Source organism: Sciurus carolinensis, chromosome 17 (genome assembly GCF_902686445.1).
Source record: "Sciurus carolinensis chromosome 17, mSciCar1.2, whole genome shotgun sequence".
Classification (NCBI taxonomy): Eukaryota; Metazoa; Chordata; class Mammalia; order Rodentia; family Sciuridae; genus Sciurus; species Sciurus carolinensis.
Window position 1 is genome coordinate 21789335 of NC_062229.1, and position 23247 is coordinate 21812581.

The following is a 23247-nucleotide window of genomic DNA, read 5'->3' on the forward strand; positions in this document are numbered from 1 at the left end:
ACAGCACTATTCACAATCACCAAGAAATGGAAACAACCTAAGTGTTCATCAGTAAATGGAGGGATAAAGGAAATGTAGTACATATACACAGTGGAATACTATTTAGCCATGAATAGGAACTGACTCCAGTATTTGTGGTAACATGGAGGAACTCAGAGGACATGATGGGAAGTGAAACAAGCCAGGAACCAGCAGTGTGGAATCTAAATCTAATCTCTAGAAGTAGAGATTGGGATGGTCATTATTGGAGGCTGAGAACATAGGCAGGAGCCATCCATTAACAGAACAGAACTGCAGTTGGATAATTGGGATAATTCTAGTGTTCCAATGCACACAAGGGTAACTGTGGTCAGCAATAGTGTATCCAACACTTCAAAATAACCAAGGAGAGGGTTCTGCATGTTCTCGCCACAAACAATGATAAACAATTAGGGCGATAAATATGAGTTGATCATTACAATGTATACATGAACCAAAGCATTGCACTGTACCTGATAAATATGTACAAGTTTATGTGTCAATTAAAAATAAAGTGAAACATATTTTCAAAAAGAGAGATGAATGAAGGGCCAGGCATGTGCTCTGGGAGCTGGATGGCCAAGATAAAGGTGCTTCTGGGCTCAGGTTGTCTCCTTCAGGTCAGAATCCAGACTGGCCCCTGCCACTCAGGACCCACCTGCTGGGGGCCACAGTGGCTCAGGGACTAAAAGCTCGTGGTCAACACAGTGGCAAAGCATCAGGAGGAGACCCTGACCACGAAGGAGAGGTTTACAAGCACCAACTCCACTTAGGGAGCTGGCTGGATGGAGCTGTACACTACCAACTTGAAGGCATGTCCCTCCTCATCCTGACCTGAGTGTGTCTCATCACCTGCAGTTGGGGAAGGTGGCTGGACATTCTTCCCAATAAAGACTTAGTATCTCTCTTCCAAAAAAAAAAAAAGAAAAAGAAAAAAAAAAGAAAAGAAAAGAGAAAGAGCAAACAAGAGAGAGACTAATGAGGGAACAGGGATAGTGGTATACCATGTTCATGGAGACAAAGGAGATAGTGGGTGTACCATACTCATGGACAGGAAAACTGAAGTTCATAAAGATATTGATTATCCCCATTTGTAGTTTCAACACAATCCCAATCAACACCACAACAGGGTTTTCCCTGGAACTTGACAAAATGATTCAATTTTTTTCTGGAAGAACAGAGGGTTGCACATAGCCAGGACACTTCTCCAGTACAGGGTGACAATACTGGTTCTACCAGATATTAAGACCAATTACAAACCCTATAATTAAATCAGAGAGATATTGCCAGAGGGAGAGGCACATTAACCAATGGATTGGAATTAAATGCCCACTGACAGCCCTATGCAAATCAGAAGATTTGCTGCAAGATAGACACAGTCTGTCCCAGCAGTGGACAGGAAAGTCTACTCCATAAGGAGATCTGGGAGGTGGGAATCTTTGTTGGAAACAAAGACACTGATTCTCTATTTCACACCACTCACAAAACCTAACTCCATGTGGCTTAAGGGGGTTACATGCAAAAATATAATAAAATAAAAATTTTAATATCTTGGTAGAAAATATAAGCAAACTTAAGGGAAAAAAATCTTCCCATGTAAGAGCCCATGGCATTGTCTATAAATAAGTAAAGATTAGTCACATGGGGCACAGTGGTACATACCTGTAATCCCAGCAATTTAGGAGGCTAAGTCGGGAGGATTGCAAGTTTGAGGCCAGCCTCAACATTTTAGTGAGACCCTGTCTCCAAATAAAAGAAAATAAAAGGGGTTGGGGATGTGATTCAGTGGTAAAGTGCCCTGTGTTCAATCCTAGTACCAAATTTTGTTTAAAATTCAATGTGCATACATTAAGAGTAGGACTTTTTGTTCACCAAAAGTCACCTTGAAGGAAATGAAAAGGTAAGCTGCAAACCAGAGGAAGACATTGGCAGTACACTTACGGTCCTCAACTCCAATGGTTCAACTTACAATTTGTTTGACTTTACAATGGCGCAAAAAGCAGTATGCATCCTGTAGAAACTACATCAAATTTTAAAGTTTAATCTTTCCCTGGGCTAGCAATGTGGGGCACATCTTAAGATACAGGGCACCAGCAATGAGCTACAGTTCCCAGTTAACTGTCATGAGGAAGGAAGACTGGTACTATGCAGGGTACTGTGGCGGATCGAGGATGTTTGGTTATGTAGACTCAATACATTTTCTATTTATGATATTTTCAACTTATGATGGGTCTACCAGGAGATAGCCCCACCATAAGTCAAAGAGCCTCTGTACTGAACTGACAAAGGAGTAGTATAAATCATACATAAAGAATTCCTATAATGTATCAGAAGAGCACAAAAGAACCCAGAGTCATGGAGAAGGTAAAAACAGGTGGCACAGAGATACTCAGAAGGAGCTGGGGGTCAGAAAGAATGCAAATCATCTTGACCTAGATGGCTTTAAACAACAGAAATTTCTTTTCTCACTGATTTCTCAGAAGTCTGAAATCAAGGGATCAACAGGATTGGTTCCTGCTGGAGAGTTGGGATAGCTAAATGAGCACTTACTACATGCTCACGGGGAAAAAAATAAAATATGTGAATGCAGAAAAGCATCAAGTAAGCATGGGCTGTTAACTGGATGAGTGATCCAGGGTAAGGGGATGAAAGCTCAGTACGCCTGCTGCCTACAGGCCCTGAACCTCTGGCTGTTGCTCAGCCCACGCTGCCCTCCCTCCCTGGAGCCCGTGGGCCTTTGCTGCTTCCTCCTGTGCACGGATGCCACTCCAGGGTAGGGGCGGAGCAAAGCTCCCCCGGCTGCAGCAGGCGGTAGCAGCCGGATGCCTGTGGCTTCAGTCACCAACTTGTGAAACTGCCTGTCACTACTTCCTCCCTGTGTGAAAGTCCCTCAGTGAGGCTGTGGACCGGGAGGGGCAGGAGGGGAGCCCCGGGGAGCCACCCTGCTGCTCTGTCCCTCTCCCTCGGTGTCTGGTGTCCGCTGTGACAGGGCAGCAGGGGGGTGCAGATTCCTGGCTGGGAATTGTGACCTGGGGTGGCAGATGAGCAACTTCGCTTCTTCAAGCCTCAGCGTTCCCTTCTGTGAACCCATGAAATACAGTCACCAGGTTCCTGCGGGGAGCACAGACCAAGCCCTTTCCTCTCAAGACCCTCCCGCGTCCCGCATCTCTGTTCCTTTTTTGGTTCGTACCAGGATTGAACTCAGGGGCACTGGACCACTGACCCGCATCCCCAGTCCTATTTTGAATTTTATTTAGAGACAGGGTCTCACCAAGTTGCTTAGCGCCTCACTTTTGCTGAGGCTGGCTTTGAACTTGTGATCCTCCTGCCTCAGCCTCCCCAGCTGCTGGGATTACTGGAGTGCACCACACACCTGGCTCCCTGTTCCTCTTAAGGTGAGGACCAGCCCTCTAAGGGCACTGAAGCCCCTTGGGGTCTAGCCCACTGCCCTCCCACAGGGCCCCCCTCCACGGCCTCCCGCACGTATCCAAGCCTCGTCCACCTGGAGGCCTGTGCACGGGTCTTGGCCTCCCCAGCCTTCCCTGCATTCAGGCCTCAGCCCTGAGGCCGCCTCTTGCAGAAAGCCCTCCCTGCCGCCCTGCTGGCCCGGGTTTGCCTGTGACGCCTCCACGGCCTGCACCACGGTCCCCGTTTATTTCTTCAGGTGCTGAACGTCCTCCGTTTCTCTTTCTGTCCCAGACCACGAGTCCCACAGGGTAGAGACTGGCCTCAACTGTCAGCAGTTCTGTTCCCAGTCTCTGGCCCAGGGCCTGGTGCACCGGAGACAAAATGACCCGTATTATCAGCATGATTATTTGAGAACACAATGATTGAGCCCCAGCTGTATACAGGAACTGGGGCAGCACCATGACCCAAACGGACTCCCGATGGCAGCAGAGGGAGAAAGGACACGTGGGTGGCAGTGATATTTGAGCTGCAACCTAAAAGAAGTTGAAGAGACGTGGTCCCAGGTGGAGGCACGGAGGCAGGGGCATGGCTGACTTGGAGAGCCGGGAGCCCGAGGCGGCCTGAGGAGGAGGAAGGGGAGGAGGCAGGGGGGCAAGAGCAGGCAAAGCTCTGATCTGGGGAGACCTGGCTGTTACCCTGAGGGAGCCGGAGCCACAGAGGGCTGTAGACAGGACAGGTCCCCTCAGGCCACCAGCTGGGGATGAATCGAGGGGTGAAGGCAGAAGCGAGGCGCCCCAGGAGGTGGTGCTGCTGCTTTGCTGCTTCCAGGGAGCAATATGGCGGTGGAGGGAAGGGAGCAGGGCTGGGGACAATTCTGCTGGCAGACGGGCGCCTGTCTGGGCGCATCTCGCCGGGAAGGAACAGGCTCTGAGGACCCGGGGTCTGGGTAAGGCGCCGGGAAGGGCCAGTGGGAAGCTCAGAGGTGCCAGCCTCCCAGGAGGTGGGCCGCCTGCCTGAGCAGGTGCCAGCTCCCTCCCCAAGCCATCCCGACCTCCCAGCTCTCTCTGACTTGCTCTCTGTGACCTTGATCTTTGCCGTGATGAGAAGCCCGACCTGGCGGCACACAGACTCACGGCCCCACCCCAAAACCCTGGACTCCAGCACCAGCGGTTCCCAGAGGGGACACTGAGGCGCAGGGTGCCCTGGGGCCAGAGCAGCAGTGGAGCATTTGAACCCAGGGCTTGACTCTGGCCCCGCCGTGGGCTCGCTCTGCCTGGGGGCACGTGTCCGTCACCCGCGCGGCCACCCTGGACTCCGGCAGTCTTCCCACCTCCCCTGGGCGCTGGCTGTGCTGCCGACTGGACTCGGGGCTGGGGTCTGGCTCCCGGATGAACAGGAGTCATTTTTTCATTCAGTTCTTCCTTCACTCCCAGCCTCCAGCCCGGCCTCCAGTGGGCGAGGCCCAGGGCTCACCGTGGGGGCCACGCCGGACATGGATCCCCTCCCGCCGTCGGGTCAAGGCGAGACCGGGAGGAGGTCCCGGCGCCCAGGGTCCCCGGGAGCTCAAGAGGCACAGGGGCTCCCCAAGGGCAGTGGCGCTGAGGAGCCCAGAACCTCCCTTGCCTCTGTCCCCACCTGACGCCGCAGCAGGGCCTGGAGCTCCCAGCCCCGAGTCCGTGCCTGGTGTCCTGCGGGGCATCTGCGCTGTCGCAGCCCCAAGCCCCCCCTCAGCTGCCCCTCTGCTCCCCGTTCCTGGCCAGCACCAGACAGCCGGCACCACTGGGCCCCCGCCAGCCCTGCGGCTGGGAAGCTCCAGGAGGGGCAGGTGCCGCCCAGCTGGCCGGCGGAGGAGCCAGCTGCGCGCTGTCCCGGAACAGGCCCAGGGACGCGGGCTCCGGGGCAGCCCGAGAGCCACAGAGCCCCGCAGCTGGACTGAGGTGACCCGGGAGGCCCCTGGGACTGGGGCCGCAGCCTGGGGTTCCCCTCCTAGAAGTGGCGGGGGGGCTGCTTCCCTGCGGGTTGAGCTACGGGGCTTCCCGGGCGGGCGAGGGAGGGGCTCCCTGGCCGTCTGGGGCTTCCAGGCCGCAGGTGAAGGGGCCCTGAGGTCAGGCAGGGCTGCGGGGCGCCGGGCAGGTTTGGATCTGGGTTTGTCCGGAAGGCCTGGGCCCCAACGCTGGCCAGGCCTAGTGGACTCAGGGGGCCTGGCCCGGGGATCCTGAGGTGGAGAGGGGACAGCCGGGGAGACAGAGGGACGGGAGACAGAGGGACGGGAGACAGAGGGACGGGGAGACAGAGAGACACAGGGAGGAGAAGTGGGAGAGGCTGCAGCCCCCGCTCCGCCCTAAAGCAAACAGGCCGGAAACCGGGGGTCAGGCCCAGTGGGCAGAGGCCCTGGAGGCCCCTGCTGGAGGCCAAAGGAGGCGCTGCCCGCTCCCGAGTCACTCGGTGACGCTCATTATTCTTCAGGATGGGGGTGGCTTCGGGGTGGCATTCCACAGGGACTGACCCTCTCCCCCACAGCCCCCAGAAGGGCCGACTGCCCCCATTTCACCAATGGGGAAACTGAGGCCCGAGTGGCCCAAGCTGCACAGCCAGCTGGAGGCGGAGTGGAGACGCCCTGGTGTGGGAGACGTTAGGCCACCGGCGGTGCGACTCCCGCAAGTGGCAGGGGAGGCGCCCGGGATGTTTTTCTTCCCTCCTCTGGATTGTTTTGGTTTTGGCAGGAAGGACCCCTGGAGGGCGCAGTCGGTTCCTGCCGGGCATGGTCAGTCCAGGGCGGGGACAGAAGCCGGGAGGGCTGGGAGCCAGGTGGGGGGAAGGCTGGGGCGCGACCTCGGCGTCCCATCCCCACGCATGGGCCTGGGGCGGGGGCGGGGGGCAGCGCACGGGGCTGGCGAGCTTCCCGCCACCCTGCAACGCTCCGGGTTCTCCGTTATTGAGCATCGATGGCCGCAGCTTCGTGGCCGCCCAGGCAGGTGAGGCTGGCCCGGAGGCCCCGGAGGAGGGCAGCTCAGCTGGGAAGGGGAGGACTGGGGGCAGCGGTGGCGGGGCCTGTTTTTGCCTTGCCTGGAGCACACAGCAACCAAAGAACAGGTGGAGTGAGTGGACTCCTCCCTTAGAGGACGTTTATGTTGGGTCAAAAGATAACCCACGGAATGGGAGAGGGTATCCCCCTTCCTAAATCTGACATGGGTCAAACAGCCAGAATATATAAAGAGCTCTCCCAACTCAACAATACACACGATGAAGAACCCGATGGAGGACGGGCAAAGAATCAGAATGGGCAGTTCTCCAAAGAAGATCCACCAACGGCCAAGAAGGACAGGAAACAAAAATGACTCACTGGCTCAACCAAATCTTCCATGAAGGAAACAGATCAAAACCACAAAGAGCGATCCGCTCGCCTCAACCCCAGCGGCTCAGGAGGCTGAGGCAGGAGGATTGTGAGCTCGAGGCCTGCCTCAACCACTTAGTGAGGCCCTAGGCAACTCAGCGAGACCCTGTCTCTAAATAAAAGAGAAAGGGTTGGGGATGAGGCTCGGTGGTTGCCGAGTGTGTGGGAGGCCTGGACTGAATCACAAAGCCATCGCACCCACCAGGACCGCGAGGATTTAAAAAAAAAAAATGTTGCTGAGGCCACAGGGAAACTGGAAAGCGTTTACACGCTGGCGGGGATGCGCGGAGGAGTGGCTGGTACTCAGTGAGGGAGATGTGACCCGATCTTGCAATGGCGCACCTGCACCTGGGCATGGACCACAGGGAACCGCAAGCCGAACTCCTCCACGCATGCGCACAGCGGCCCCTGCCCCAGCAGCCCGAAGGGAAACCGCCCAGAGGTGGACCGATAAGTGAAGAAACGCACGTGACCCGGCCACACGGGCAGCATCACCCAGCCACCTAAAGGAGCGAAGCCCGACACCTGTGACTGAACCACGAAAAATGTGACCCGAGCCAGAGCCACACAAGGCCACGTGGGGTGGGACTCCGCTGATACGAAAAGTCCCGACATGTGAGTCCAGAGGGGCAGGAAGCAGAGTAGCGGACACCCTGCTGGGGCCGGACCGGAGCGGGTCACCTCCCGCAGCCCATGTCCGGCGGGAGCCTCTGGGTGCCACTCCCATCCCGGCTCCAGGGCAGAGGCAGTGACCACACCTCTTTCTGACCAGACCCAGAAGGAGCTGCTGGAAGGGTGGAGCCCAGGCTGCCTGCAGAGGTCAGCGGAGGCACCTGTCCCCCGTCCCCAGGGAGCCAGCGTCCCCAGAGCCGTGGGGGAAGGGAGAGATGGGCCAAGGAAGATAGAGGTGGAAAGGGGAGGCGAGGAGAGCGGCCAGGACTCGCGACAGGCCTCCTCCTGGTGTCCGTGGCAGACGGGAACGCTGAGGCCAGCCGGGGAGAATCCTGCCCTCCCAGATAAGCCTAACTGAAGCTTATCTGAACAACTCACAGGTCACGTCCCAAGTCTCCTGTTCCACGATCACCCCGTCCCCAGAATAAAACTCTGGCCCATTGGACCCTGAGTGCCATGGGCTGGGACCTCAAGCTCTCCCCTGTCCCACACTGCAGGAGGCTCCAGCTGCCTCAGGACCTTTGCACCTGCTCCTGTGGCCCTTCCTCACTCTGTGGCCCAGCACTGCCTCTGCCAGGAAATCCTCCCTCACCCTGCTCTTCACATTCCCCTCTGTCCCTCGTCCTAGCATGTGCCTTCTGCTCCCCACTGTGAGTCCCCCATGACAAGGCAGAGCTGACCTGCGCAGGACACAGCCTCGTATACAGTGGGCATTCCACACTTTTCTTTGTGTCGTGCTTGAGGATGGAACCCAGGGCCTCACACACGAGGGCGAGCGCCACCCCAGCCTGCACTGACTTCTTGAGTGAGTGGGTAAATAGCTGAACTGAACTTGGAAAGGGGACGCAGCCGCTGGGAGGAGCTGAGGCTCCGTTCTCGGAAGACCCCCAGATAATGGGCACACACCGCTGCCCAGTGCTTACCCGGTCAGGGCTAGAGGCGCCGCTCGGTGGTAGAGCGCTCACCGCGCATGTCTGAGGCCCTGGGCTCCATCCCCCATGCCACAAAAATAAATACGGGGCCAAGATTCTCCTAAGCAGAGTGACTCAGCCCTCTGGGGTCAGGACTCGAGCCAGTATTGTGAACCTCTTCCTATTTTATAGACAGGCAAGCAGAGGCCCCGAGAGCCTCCTGGTCATTTCCTGGCAGCAGAATTAGTCACTTGCCTTAAAAAAAGGAAGGGGGGGGGTTGAGTGAAATGTCGGGTTTCAGGCACGGCTGAGTCCAGGTGACTGACTCTCCACCTCTCCAATTTTGTCCTCCCTGCAGATTCTCCCCCAGGCAGGCGCCCCAAGAGTGGAAAAGAGGCTCCCGAGCGCTCCATGCCCTCTGCCCACCCAGCCTCTCCCAGCGGGAGCAGGTGTCCTCTTTCCCCAACCAAGCCAGCGAAGTTCTAGCCAGGACAGGCTGCCTGTCCTGTGGGCCCAAGGGCCTGTGGCTGGAAGTGGGCTGGTGGACAACTGCACAGGCCACCAAATGGGATCCTGGGCTGCTCGGTGGACCCAGGCGGGGCTCTGCTTCCCCATGGGGAAACCGAGGCCGCCAGGTGCCTCCCCGCCCTCCCGGCTGCCAGGGCGCTCTCCACATAAAGTCTCATCTCCTTTTGCCACAAAATGCAGCGGCTCTGGGCTGTGACTCCTCCCCCGTCTGAAACCGGAAAAGTCTGTTTTGCAAACGCCCCGGCAGCGGGAGGGGGCGGGGCGGGTTGGGCCCGGGAGGCGTGCGCCGCTGCTGCCCCCTGGTGGCCACGGGGGACTTGACGGAGCTGGGGGTGGATGTGGGGGACCCGCCCGGTCACAGTGGCAAACCCCGGTGGCGGCCCCTGCAGACTGGGCGGCGGGGCCGCGTGGGCAGAAGCGGGCGGGATTAGGGTGGACACCAGGGTCAAGGGTTTTGCTGCGGGCGCTGGACCCTCAGGCCAACCGGGCCACTGTTACGGGGACCGGCCAGCTCCCTCTACACGGTCCCTTTCTCTGCCCAGTCCTGACTTGGCAGGTTCCCAACGCACATCCGGCCAGGTCTCTCCACACGGGTGATCCTGGGCCCCACAAGGGAGGTGGAGTGAAGGGCAAACCCTCAGCTTCCTTTTGGAGGTTGCGAGCGGGACAGTGGAACTTCCATCTGGGAGCCACCAAGAGATGGCTCGTTTATTAAGCCTCTGCCCCTCCAAAAGCTCTGTGAGGTCGGCCTGTGTTAGCCCATTTTACAGGCGAAGACTGAGGCCGGGAGCGGCCATCGGTTTCCCCGGAACGCTTAGATCCTCCCTCTTCCCCTTCTTGGGCTTCGCCAAGCTCCAGACCCCACAATGCCCTGTGGAGTCCGCCACAGAGTCCCCGTCCAGTGCTCTTGGAAGAGGACCCTCTGAGAACAACCTCCACAGCCCCACCCGCCAGACTTTCCCCAGCATAACAGGCCAGTGACAGGGCCTGTCCCTGCCCGTGGAGGTCAGGCCTGGCGGGGCCCAGCGGCTGGTTTCCTGGTGGTTTCTAGGGTTCGTCACAGGATGTGTGGCAATCAGTTTGGAACCTCGAGGTTAGGGTGGAAGGCGGGGCGCCAGAGACTGGGTGGTGGGGGCAATTTCTGGGAAACTCGGGCTGAGTTTGAGTGTCCTCCATGCTGTGTGGCAAGGCATCGCCCACTCTGAGCCTCAGTGGTCACATCCCTGACCTGGCATGGCACCTCGAGGCCAGGCGTGGGAATTCAAGGGCTCACGTCAGCGTGGGGAAGGGAGGCCCTGGATGCCGGGTCTCCGTGACTGCCATCAGTCCTCCCGCCTGGAACACGAGGTGGGTGTCCCCATTTCTTCCTCAGGCCTCCGCCTCCACCAAGAGTCACCGAACTCCGGGGGTCTGTGCCTCACGTCCTCCAGGAGCAAGGGGAGCCTAGCCGCCCGGGCGGGGCTGCTACCCGGGCCGTCCTGCCTGCCCGGCCCCAGGACCTTGGCCTCCGAGCCTCCTGGCACCTGTCTCTTGTCCTCCGAGGACAGCGCCGTGTCCCGGGCTGGCTCTGGGACCCCCCAGGGCAGTTCCGTCTTCGTCTTCGCCTCCAGAGGCTCAGTCCCCTCGCCTGTGTTCCAGGACACCTCCACCACCAAGGTCTCTCGACGGGACACCTCTTCAGGGACATCCACTGGGATGGGCCACTGCCAGGGCTGGGCGGGAGGGCGGGGCCGGCTGTGGGTGGAGCCGTTTCCAGGGCGAGGCCGGCAGCCCTCCAGAGCGCATGCTCCCATTTCTTGCTGGGCAATGGCCCCCTCCGCTTCTCAACGCAGGGGGCCCCGCCCTGCTCTAGTGAGGAGCATGTGACCCTGGCTCAGCCAATCATAGCATTCTAGTCCCTGGTTTCAGTCACAGGCTGAGGGATCAGCATGTGACCCAAGCTGGACCAATCAGGGATGACCCTGAGATCTTGGCTGCAGCTAATGGGGACAGCAGTGCCTGGTCTCCACTTGGGGAAGACCCAGCCTGCCTAGGAGAGGAGTCCCCGTAGGGCCTGGATTCAGCTGTTTCTGAAACCCATTACCTTGGGATTTTTTTCCCCCCACCAGTTCTGTGACATCTCTGGGCTATTACTTGCCCTTATGTAGCCGAGAGGGTTTGGGGCAGAGATTTTGGCGTCTCTGTCTCAAAATGTTGGGGAAGAACAAAATGAGCCAATGCATGGCCGTCGCTCAGCAGAGCTCTGCCCAGAGTGTGACCAAGGACCAAGAGCTGGAATGTGAAATGGAACATTTACCTGCTTCCCTTGGCTGCCAGGGAACTCCACAGCAGTGCTGACACGGGGTGTGGGCAGGGGTGGCCACAGGTACCGCGTGGCCCTGGGTGAGGGGGACGGGTCAGAGGAGCAACACCTCCTGCTCTACTTTTTCATATCTGACTTAATTTTTTCATCAACATGAGGTCATAAAAGGTGTGAGGCTGTGGATGTGGGGTCCTATAGGTTCAGGTCCCACCTCTACCCCGACCCTCTGGACCTCGGTGTCTTCATCTGTAAATGGACACCAACACCTCCTGTCCTTGAGCTGGAAGGTTTTGCTTATAACTGCCGCTCGTGCGGATTGTCCCCAGGGAGAAGGTGCGAGTTACCTGTTCAGGCCGAGGTACCCAAGGACGCCCAGGAGGAGGATGCTCACGAAGCTCCCCAGGGACACGAGCGGGATGGACGCAGTGGAAATCTGGACTTCTGGGGCGGGAGAGCTCGGGTTGGCGGGGGATGAGGGAGGGCCCCTCCAGGCTTCTGTTTGCTTAGATGTGAAGGGAGGGACCATGGGACCCACCTGCCCGGAAGTAGGGAGTAAACACCTGACGCCAAATAAATGCACAGGGTGCCGTAATTCTAAGCTAACTCCAGACCGAGGTGTCAACCCAGGACAGAGGGGCAGCTGGTCAGCTTCCTGGACGAGGAAGGTTTGGGGCTGGGCTCTGAGGGGTGGGCAGGAGTTTGGTGGAGCAGCGGGCTGGGGTGGGCGCCTCACTCACGGGTGCGGAAGCGCTGGGGCTGGCTCCAGGCGCCCCGCAGCCACGCCGTGTCCGCCCGCACCTGCACCGTGTAGGCCGCGCCGGCGCGCAGGCCCCGCAGGGTGACCTGGGTCTGCGGGGGCTTCACGTGACGCTCTGCGGGAGAGAGGCAGCCGTGGGTCCCGGAAGCCCCTTGCTCCCTGGAGGCTCGGGCCGGGCCGGGTCCTGGTTGGGCGCGGCAGGGGCTGCTGGCCCTCTCGCTGCCATCGCTCCTTCACTCAGCGCCTGTGCATCCTGCTTACTGGCGGGAATATTCCCACCACATGCGCAGCGAGTGGCGTGCTCTCTACTGCCACCTCCTCTCCTCCTCCTTTGGTCGCTCTGCTCCCCAAGGTGCCAGGCCCCTTCCACCTCAGGGCCTTGGCACTGCTGGCCCCCGGGCCTGCCTGACCTTTCCCCAGGTTCCCGCATGGCTCCTCCCCCACTCCTTCCGGACTTCAGCGTTAGGGTCAGCGTTAGGGTTAGGGTTAGGGTCAGGATTAGGGTTAGGGTTAGCTTAGTCTACTTTGCCCCCCACCCAGCACCCCCAGCACAATACATAAATGTGTGTGGAATTGAATGAATCAAATAAAACACTTAATAAAACTCAAAATGAGCCAGGTGTGGTGGCGCACGCCTGTAATCCCAGCGGCTCTGGAGGCTGAGGCAGGAGGATCTCAAGGTCAAAGCCAGACTCAGCAAAAGCAAGGCCCTAAGCAACTCAGTGAGACCCTGTCTCTAAATAAGATACAAAATAGGGCTGGGGAGGTGGCTCAGTGGTCGAGTGCCCCTGAGTTCAATTCCTGATACCCAACTCCCCAAAAAAGGAAAAACTCAAAATGAGAATACAGTCACTGCACGTCACTAAGAAGGAAATCTAAGTCCGGAGCGTAGTGCACGCCTGTCATCCCAACAACGCAGGAGGCTGAGGCTCGAGGATGACAAGTTTGAGGCCAGCCTCAGCAATTTAGCAAGACTCTGTCTCATAAATAAAATAAGAAGGGCTGGAGGCTAGCTCAGTGGCAGAGCACCCAGCTCAATCCCCAGTCCAGCAAAAACCCAAAACCAACCAAACTAAAAAACCCCATTGAGTCCAATCCTCTTCTCTTAAAGGTGTGAAAACTGAGACCCAGAGAGGGGCAGCACTGTTCCAAGGGTCACACAGCAAGATGGAACCCACGCCAGGGCTGTGTGGCCGTCACATACCTGACACCTGGTGGCTGTCTTCGTCTTGGCAGTGCACAACATACTCCTTCAGGACACCGGGGCAGGTGCTCAGCGGCGACGGTGACCAGTCCACAGACACCGAGTCCCGGCTGTGATTCCTCACGGAGACGTGGCGCGGGATCCCGGCCATGGAGGCTGCAACCACACCACTGTCACGGGCTAGGGCGACACTGGCCGCGGGGTCCCGGGTCACACCCCCTCCCTGTGCCATACTCTGGCCGCGGAGTGGGACGGAGCTCCCGCCGACTTGGCCACCGTTCCTTCTGCTCCCGACACCCAGAGGCCTCTGGGGAGAAGGCCACTCACCGTTGCCCCCGAAGTAGTGGGTGGACAGGACCGTCGACCAGGAGGTGGGCTTCTCGGGGCGCGTGGAGGCCAAGATGGCGATGTGGTGACACCCGCCCTGCCGCATGGCCCCCGCTGCTTGGCTCCAGGTGTGGGCGGCTGGAAGGACGGCAGCACCAGCCACTGGGTGTGCTGCGTCGCTACCTCTGCCCCCAAGCAGCTCCTACCCAGCTTCAGAGCCCTGCGCCCGCGTCCCTCCTCCAGATCCCAACCCTGCGCCCTGCTCCGGCTCCCTGACCGCTCCAACCCAGCCGGTCCCCCGGGAGGGATGTTCTCATCCGCCCTCAGGCCGCGACCGCCATCCCAGCTACTGGGAGGCTGAGGCAGGAGGATGATGTGAGGCCAGCCTCAGCGACTTAGCAAGGCCCTGTCTCCAAAAGTAAAAAAGACTGGGATGTGGCTCAGTGTGAAGCGTCCCCGGGTTCAGTCCCCGTACCAAACAATGATGATAAGATAAGGGCTGGCACAGGGCCAGCGGCGGAGCGCGTGCCTGGCAGGCCTGAGGCCCTGACTTCCATCCCCAGGCCTCAAAAAGAAGGGCAATGGGAGCCAGAACCAGGCGGAGCTGTGGCTTCCGGGGCTCCAGCAAGAGGCGCCCGCCACACGGCCCCCTCTCCCCCGAGGCCTCATTAGTCTGCCACCAGCATCTTGCTAAGCGCCACCTTCCCTGGTGCGGACAAATATTGACCGACACCCTGCAGGTGAGAGTAGCTCCCTGCCGGGCGCCGCCCCCAGCTGAGCCCAGGATGGCGGAGGCTCCAGCCTGCCTGGGGAGGAGGCCGAGCCTCACCCGGCTCGCGCTGTGTGACCTGGAGTGGGTGGTGCCCCTCTCTGGGCCGACACCCCTCCGCCGTACCTGCTCCAGCGGAGGCCTGGTCCTGGGCGGCACTCAGCGTGCAGTGGGCAGGGCTGCCCTCCGGGTCCTGCGGCTGCCACTCGATGCAGTAGGTGGTGCCCGGGGCCCGGGCCGGCCAGCGCAGGGTGGTCCCCTCAGCCCCGACGCTGACATTCAGGGGCCCTGGGTCTGAGGGAGATGGCAGAGTCACGACAGGGCACTTGCCGGGTCCCCAACCCACCTCCGTGCCTGGGGATGTCTGTCCTGCTCTGTCCCCTCACGGGGCTCCTCGGGGGTGGACGAGGGCAGTGGGGTCCTGACCTGGGCTCCCTCTGCTGCCCTCTCTCCCTCTCGGCCTGGGGGGTGGCCCCTGCAGCAGAGGCCCGGCCCCGGCCTGCCTTGGCCAGCAGAAGGCAAGGGACGAGGCCACCGCTTCCAGTTTGGGGGACAACACTTGCCAAGTATTGAGCACCAACTGCATGCAGCAGGACGGTGCCAAGCACCTTAGGGGTGCCGCCGCCCTGTGAAGCGGGACTGTGGTCGCCCTGTTTTACAGAGACCCAGAGCAGCACCATCAGCCCAAGTCCACCCGGTGAGGCTGGGACCCAAATCCAGTCAGAGCTGACAGCTCACTGCTGTGCCACCCTAGTGAGCGCCTGTGCCTCTCTGAGCCTCGGCTGCTGTATCTCCGAAACCGCCTCGCGGGCTCATCTGCACCCGCACGGGGTGCGCATGCTCGGCAGGAGACTTAAGGGAGCATGAAAGCCCAGGTGTCCGGGCCGCGGCTGCGGGATGGCGCTGTTTCCCGGTGCTGGGGTGGAACCCAGGGCCTGGCAGCGCGGGGCAAGGGCTCCAGCCCTGAGCCGCGGCCCTTTCATGCTTTGAAACAGGGTCTCGCTAAGGTGCCGAGGTTGGCCTCAAACTTGAGACGCTCCTGCCTCAGCCTCCTGAGTAGCTTAGTGTAAAAATCAAAATGAAGTGCAAAAATCTGTGCTGAGACATTACGAGGGCCACGGCGCAGAGACCTCGCCGGGGTCCGCCCGCAGATGAAGACGCCTCACCACCGGGTCCCTGCGCTCGGAACGGCACCAGCCACAGACAGAGACAAAGCCCCGACACAGGCTGCAGTGTGGCGGGGCCACCAAACACCACACCGAGGGACAGAGCCAGAGACAAAGCCACGAGGCATGTGACCATTAATGGGAACCGTCCAGAACACACAAATCCAGAGAATCCAGAGCTGGAAGCGGATCGGTGCCTGCCAGGGCCGGGGGCGGGGAGCATGGCTGCTGATGGGACAGGTCCCCTCCCGGGAGATGGAAATGTTCTGGAACTGGACAGAGGTGACCTTGCACACGTGAGTGCTGAGTGCCACCAAACTGTACCTGCCCGAGCGGCGAGTTCTGTCGTGTGACTCTGAGCTCAGCAAAATGCAGCCATATAAAACAAAATCTCAAGATTTTAAGGACAGGATCAACCCTGCCCTGTACCGTACACCCGATCCCAGTCTCGGGCTCAGTAAAACATTTTAGAAACAGGTGGCTGGCCTGGTCACCGGCCAGCTAGAAATTTTTTAACTATTGCATGTAACATTTTGTATCCTGAGCACTGGATTGTTTTTTGGTGGGGGGCTGGTACCGGGGATTGAACCCCGGGGTGCTTCACCACTGAGCCACATCCCCAGCCCTCTTTGCATTTCATGTAAAGACCGGGTCTCGCTGAGTTGCTGAGGCTGGCCTCAAACTCAAGATCCTCCTGCCTAGGCCTCCCCAGCCGTTGGGAGTACAGGTGTGCGCCACCGCACCTGGCTCGATCCCTGGATTTTTGACCCCCTTTATATTCTCCGCCTCCCTGGCCTCCCGCTGACCAAGTGAGGCTCAGAACAGCCGCTCAGCTCTGAGGACCCTCGGACAGTCGCCCCACCCAGGAGGTACCTGGGCTGGTGTAGGCAGGGACATGCCAGGTCTTGTTGGGACCCCGGCCGAAGCGACTCCGGGCGAAGACGGCCACGTCGTAGGCGGCACTGGAGAGGGAGAGCTCCTTCCCCAGGCGCAGGGTCCTCACGGCCTTGGCCTTACAGGAGCAGGACAGCATGTGCAGCCGGACGAAGTAGCTCACCTGGGCGCCAGGGGCGGCTTCGCGGCAGCCTTCTGGAAGCGCCACCTGGGGTGGCTGTGTGGGCACGAGAGACGGCTTGTGGGCCCTGAGCACTGGCCCTCGGGCGGACAACAGGACACAGCCCGGGGGGCAGACTTATCTGAGTGCCAAGGTCAATCACATGCACCAAAATTTTAAAAATAATAATAATAATAAACACGGTGCTGGCGGGTTGTGGGATGGGCTCGCGGGCGGGCGGAAGCGACAGGCCGGCTGTGATGGCAGAGAAAGGGTCCTCAGCTCCGGGGTCACTGGCTCAGGCCCAGGCACGTTTTCGTGGGAGAGGCGTTCGAATTGCAAGAATCAGAGGAAGTGAAGGAGAGTCGCCGCCGCCTTACCGTGACGGCCGCTAGAGACCTGGCGAAATCACCCCTGGTGACGCAGCGGGTGGCACGCCACCAGGGACCTTCCTCGGCCTCAGTTCCCTTCACTCTAACAAGGGACTCATCGGACCACGTGGTTAACACGCCATCTGGGCGAGGCAGTTACCGGCCGGCCTCTGGCTGCGCGGTTCCCACGGTCTGCTGGGCGCACAGACCCCCGGGGACCCGGTGACGGCCTGGGTCCCACAGCGTCGCTCCCGGCCAGCGAGGCTCGGTGGCTCCAGAGCTGAACCCACGGTTTGGCCTCTGCTGCCGCCCAGGCCACCCGCAGCCCCTCGAAGGCCCCTTACCTGCCCACACACGTCCAGCTGCCTCCTCCCGTCGTGGCCCAGTTGTTGCACCGAGAGACTCACTTCAGGCCGCGGGAGCGTCGCTGCAGAGAGGGGCGGGCGATCGGAGCAGCGGAAGCCGCGGGACCCCCATGTGTCCCAAGGGAGGCGGGAGGCAGAGCGGCCCCCACAGCCCCTCCCAGGGTCTTGCACATGCTAAGCATACACTCTACCACTGACCCCAGCCCTCACTGCCTCAAGTCTAATACCCGCTGCCTTATTTCTTTTTTTTTTTTTTTTCCTTCTTCTTTTTTCTTTCTCTTTTCAGCACTAGAGATTGAACTCAGGGCCTTGCACATGCTAAGCAAGTGCTCCATCCTGAGTGACACCCCTTGGTACTTTATTTCAAGACAGGATCTCGTGAAGTTGCTGAGACCAGCCTCAAATTTGCAATCCTCCTGCCTCAGCCTCCCAAACCACTGGGATGACAGGTGTTCACCACCATGCCTGGTCCTGCGAACTGATTTCTAGTGCCCCTATGCCCGTGGCCCTGGGTGTCCTCACCAGGAGGGATGCACACAGAGCTGCTCCAGCTACTCCAGGGACCTCCTGGGGCACCTGACCCCAGCAGCCGCCGTCGCCGTAACTGGAATTCCTGGGCCATGTCCACCTCCAGAGGACACAGGCAGGACTCTGGGAAGAGGGGTGTCACATGGGCCAAACGTCAGTCTTCTGGAGTTACCCAGGCTTGGCACTAGTCGCTTGGCCATCATGCACTTATTGAGCTCCAGCTGTGTACAGAGCCAGGCACTGGACCCTGGGGACACAGCAGGAGCGAGCCAGGCCCTGTCCACGTGGTTTCTCGGGATCGTCCACCTCTGTCTCTGCCCTGGGTTGCAGCCCAGCCACGCCTGCCCTTGGGACATGACCGTGGCCGAGGTCTGCTGCCCCCGCCCCCGTCCTTGCTCTGTTTTCTCACTTGCGGGATGGAAATGACCCAACGTGGAATTACGGGACGGGGCAACAGGCAAGAAAACTCAGCAAGAACTCTGCGCGGGGCTGGGCCTACAGTAGCTGCTCGACCAGTGTCCACCTGCAGCCGCTGCATGGTGGCTGCCGTTATTACTATTATTCTTCTCACCTAGGCCAGAAGCATCCTGAGGTCCACAGTCACCCTAGAAAGAGGCCATATTTATATGTTGTTTTTACATTTTGATGCTGAAAAAGTTAGCTATTTAAAAATCCCTGGGGTGCCAGAGATTGAACCCAGGGATGCTTGATCACAGAGCCACGTCCCCAGCCTTTCTTGTTGTATTTAGAGACAGGGTCTCGCTGAGTTGCTTAGCACCTCCCATTGCCGAGGCTGGCTTTGAACTCAGGATCCTCCTGCCTCAGCCTCCTGAGCCACTGGGATTATAGGCGTGGCCGGGGCTCCCGGCCCTGGCTGAGGTTTCTTGCAGGCTCAGTTCTGCCCTGCCTGGGAAACAGCTGAAGAGTGACTGCACGTGACCAGAAGGATGGGGCTTCCTGGCAGATGGACATGGTGGCCTGTGAGCAGAAATCTGAAGGCTTAGCAGGATTGCCTGGGCTCAGGCGGAAAGAGAAGGTGCAGGGACAGCAGGAGCAAGAGCCTGGGTCCTGGGCAGTCATTCGGGAGGGCAGAGGCATCATGAGCCTGACCAGGGGCCCGAGAATGAGGGAACATTCCTGAGGGTAATGGGGAGCCATGGCAGGTGTGTGAGCAAGGGAGGTCACAACCAGAGGCAAGCGTTGGAAAGACCTCAGCGGTGGGGCAAGGGTGGAGGCAGTGGGAGGGGTGACACTGTAGAGATGGGGAGACTGCCTGGGGGACTTGAGAGTCCCGGAGAGAAGCCCATGTCCATCCTCGACCTGTGGAGAAAACTCACCAATTTCCAGGAGCTGCTTGGTGTCCGGTGCTGGAACTGCACCTGGGCTCTGTCCCCGGGGCTCTCCCACTCCATCCTCAGTTGCTCTGCTGCCCTGGACACCCTGATGTCTCCCAGAGGAGGGTCATATCTGACTGGAAGCAGAAGTGGAGGTTGGGGAGTGGTGGAGGCTGGGGAGGGGAGGAGGCTGGGGAGGGGTGGAGGTTGGAGAGGGGTGGAGGCTGGGGAGGAGTGGAGGCTGGGGAGGGGTGGAGGCTGGGCGGAGGAGCCCCGCATGTACATGACTTGGTGAGTTCCCAAATTTTCAAAAAATCTGCCTCAGGCTGACCCGACCCTGGGTAATCAACTGAGTCCCCCAAATGAGAATCAGGGACACCCACGTCCCCTGACCCCTGGGCACATAACCCCTGACCAGAAGACTTGCCACCGAGTCCTGAGGCAGACATCGGGCACCCAGCAGGGTCGGGCAGCGTTGTGGAGACGGGGGGGACTGGAGAAGCAACCGAGTGCCCAGCAAGAGGGGACATCCATAGGGCACCTGAAGACGGCCGCATCCGGCACCAGTTTGATGAGAGGACAGGGGCGGCCTGAGACCCCGCCCAGGCCTGGGCTTGGGGCGGGGCTTCGAGAGTGGAGAGGGCCAGGGACGGGCAGAGTGCTGACCCCAGTTGTACAGCTTCAGGGAGACGCTGGGCGACTTCTCTGTGCGGTTCCCCGCCCGCGACTCCACCCAGAGCGTGACGTTGTGGAGCACGGGCACCTCGTCCTGGTCGGAGAACTGCAGCTGGGTCTCCCCGCCCGCCTCGAAGTAGCAGCAGCGGCCCGTGTGCAGGCTGCGGGGACAGAGGGCTGATGCAGAGTCTGGGGTCCTAGTGGACCTGCGAATCGCAGCGCCCACAGCAGGCGCTGTGCACACACCTAGCATCCCTTTCCGTCCCCTGTAAATTCCACTTCCCGCAGCCTCGGGTTCTCTGGGGATTGACCTAGGACTGAGGGCTTAAAGGGACCCCCAAACCTCCCAGCATCTCATGTCTGCGAGCAGGAACACGGGGGCAGGACACTGGTGGACAAGATCAAGGGCTGAACATGGCCAGGGACCCAGCAGAGTCCTCACCAGCACCGCAGGAAGTGGCTGACCCCGGCCGTGGGACCCTCATAGCGCCAGGAGCATTCGTACTGACTGGCGCTGGCTACGCGATAGCAGGCCAGGTCCGTGGGGCCGGAGGTGGAGCCTGCAAGAGACCCCAGAGGTCTGGGAAGAAGCAGGGTGGGCGGCAGGGGGCAGAGCCTCTCCACACTGACACACCCTCAGCAAGGAGACTGTGACTTACTTAAGGAGCAGACACTCTGCCTAAACCTGCTGTGGCTCCTGACACTCTCCCTGACCCCTTCCCACCTCCCATCTTCCCATCCCAACCAACCCCACCCCTCCAGCCTCCTTTCTGGGCCTCCAACATGCTAGGTTTGCTCCCACCTCAGGACCTTTGCACATGCTGTGCCCTCTCCCTAGTAAGTCCCCTCCCCCAGATTTTATTTTCTGTTGGTGGGGATGGGTGGAACTCGGTGACTTGCACATGCCAGGCAAGTGCTCTACCAATGAGCCACGCCCGCTCCTTCCCCAGACCTGACCAGTTTCTCATTCATGTCCCTCCTGGACCACCAGCCGACCCCCAGCAGCCTCCACCCCCTCTCCGCCTCTGCTGTTTTCCCATAACATGTCATCCTGTGCGGTAGGTGCATTTGTCCACCTGGATTCTGTCCTTCAGGAGGCTGTCCTGGAAGGACCGTTGGGCTCACAACTCATTCCCTACATCTGGAATTGTGTCTGCACATAGTAGATGCTCAGTTAAAAAAAATTTTGAGATGGGGTCTTGCTATGTTCCCCGGGCTGGCCTCAAACTCCTGGGCTCAACGATCCTCCTGCCTCAGCCTCTTGAGGAGCAGGGACGCCAGGAGTGAGTCACCACCACCAGATTAGCAAATAATCTCCAACGAAGGAATGGACAGCTGGGTCAGCACAGGCCTGTGTGGGCACTCAGTGTGCATCGGGGCTCCAGCCACGCCCACTCCGAGGAGACCTGCGGCCTGCCTAACCTGGACTTTGTCCCACACAGGGGGACACACAGTGACCAGCCTGATGGCACAGACACCAGTGCCGGGGAGTGGGAGGAGATAAGGCAGAGAGGGTGAGGATGGCGGGTGGTGGTCAGGGTCCCCGAGACCTCAGGAGGGGCTGCTGGGGCCGGGCCAGGCTGAGCCCAGTGCCACTGAGGCCACAGGGACCATCTGCCTCGAACCTGAGTCCACATCTGGATACGGCAGGTCCTCAAAGCAGCACCTGCTGGTTCCGCAGGCAGCTGGGAAGGCAAAAAAGAGACCATGACAGCCGGCCTTGCACTGTGCGGGGACAGGGGCTCAGCCTGGGGTCTGCATCCAGGTGATCACCACCTGTCCATCCACTTTCCCACCTACGCACCCACCTGCGTCCGTCCGCCCCACCCCCACTCTATCCACCGTCATCTACCATCCATCTGTTGGCGCTGAGTCTGGGGTCCTGGTGGACCCCCTTCGTCCACCAGTGCACCCCATTCCAGCCAGCTGGCCCGCGGCAGTGCCATCCGCTCGCCTCTCCTCGCCCCTGCTCTCTCCATCCGCCCCCCTGAGTTCTTGGAGGCTGGGCGGAAATTCCACCGTGGATACCAAGATACATAGTCGGGGTCCCCGGCGTCCCCCCAGCAGGGAAGAGCAGTGAGACCTACACCTGGAGACAGGTGGGGCCAGCCAGGGCTGTGGAGTGTCCCTGGAAGTGGCCACCCCCACCCTGCGGGCAGGCCAGGGTCCTGGGGGAGAGGGGGCACCTTAGGACACTTCCCCAGGGACCCCGCCTCAGGGGAGAAGGGTGCGGGCCTCCCGGGCTCCCCGGGCCTCCACTTCCTCTGTGATGTCGCAGACCTCCACCCCAGGAATCCCGGCCCCGCGCCCACCCGCCTTGCTCTCTACCCGCCAACCAGGACTGGTTCGTGAGGTCCCTGGGGCCTCGAGGTGCATAGTCAGCACCTCGAACCTGAACAGTGAGTCAGCACCTGCCGATCCCCAGTTCACAGAGGAGGAAATGAAAGCACAGAGAGGCAAAGAATCTGCCCAAAGTCACACAGCAGCAGGAGCAGAGCTGGTTTAGAGTCCAAACCCAGCCATCCCGGGGCCCTCCTCAGCTGAGGCGTGTGTGACGTAGGCCCGCGGGCCGGGGCACACCTGTGCACTCCTGCGCTCTAGCCTCTCCCTGGGTTTTCCCTCCCTGAGCTCTGGGAGCGGGAGAGAGTCCATCCATTCCACAGAAGAGAAGAGCAAGACAGAGAGGAAGCACCCAAGTCTGAGCCCAGAGACCAGGACCACCCGGGGCCCTCCCATTTCAGAGAGGGAAAGACTGAGGCACAGAGAGAGGGAGCCGACCTCGCACCCGGGTCCACAGCCCGCCACACACGGCTCCCAGCCCAGAGGCTCCCTGCAACGGGTGGGGGCATGACTCACCGCCCTGCCCGCCTGGCAAGAGGAGGAGGAGGCCCAGCACCGCCACCAGCCGCCGCATGGTCCTCGCGGGCCTCGCAGCCCCGAGCGCCTCGCCAGGGCCCCTCGCCAAAGCAGAGCAAGAAGAAAGAAAAGGAAAGAAAAAAAGGGCGTCACATCCGCTCCAGGGCGGGACAGTCACGCTGAAGGAGAAACCCAGGAAGTCAGGCTGGCGGTGGCGACCCAGCTCCGCACAAGCCCACAAGTCGGGCCCTGCCCCCCTGGCCCTGGACCCCGGCTGGACGCCCAGGTGGCAGCCCTGCGGGCCACCTGCAGCTCTGAGCCCTGAGCCCAGCCCCAGAGAGCTTGCAGCCCAGCTCCCGAGCTGACTGGGAGGAGTGCCAGGAACCCGGGTCCTGGCTCAGTGTGGGGGAGTTTTTTTGCAGCGCTGGGTTCAAACCCAGGAGCACTTTACCAGGAAGCCGCATCCTTTTATTTTTTATTTTTATTTGGAGACAGCGTCTTGCTAAGTGGCCCAGGCTGGTCTCCAACTTGCGATCCTCCTGCCTCAGCCTCCTGAGTCTTTGGACCTCTTGAATTCTTTCTTCCGACAAATTGTTATGAAGTGCTTG

General features: G+C 59.9%; 1 protein-coding gene across 5 annotated transcripts; it reads right to left on the reverse strand.

The window, feature by feature from the left end:
- Positions 1 to 9617: 9617 nt before the first annotated feature.
- On the reverse strand, positions 9618 to 22831 carry Il12rb1 (interleukin 12 receptor subunit beta 1). Of its 5 annotated transcripts, none has more exons than XM_047532049.1 (16): positions 22640 to 22825; positions 21409 to 21468; positions 20226 to 20343; positions 19775 to 19944; positions 19112 to 19245; positions 18346 to 18379; positions 17769 to 17897; positions 17226 to 17308; positions 16330 to 16567; positions 14417 to 14584; positions 13522 to 13659; positions 13195 to 13350; positions 11971 to 12105; positions 11578 to 11671; positions 11228 to 11309; positions 9618 to 10643 (listed from the first exon to the last, which is right to left on the reverse strand). In XM_047532049.1, exons 1-16 carry the CDS (start codon positions 22695 to 22697, stop codon positions 10254 to 10256), a joined length of 2187 nt encoding a protein of 728 aa, XP_047388005.1. In that variant the 5' UTR covers positions 22698 to 22825; the 3' UTR covers positions 9618 to 10253. The 5 variants fall into 5 exon arrangements, with proteins under 5 accessions (XP_047388005.1, XP_047388004.1, XP_047388006.1 ...); XM_047532048.1 differs by having other exon boundaries at positions 11578 to 11674; positions 22640 to 22823; XM_047532052.1 differs by having other exon boundaries at positions 10469 to 10643; positions 11578 to 11735; positions 22640 to 22831.
- Positions 22832 to 23247: the final 416 nt, after the last annotated feature.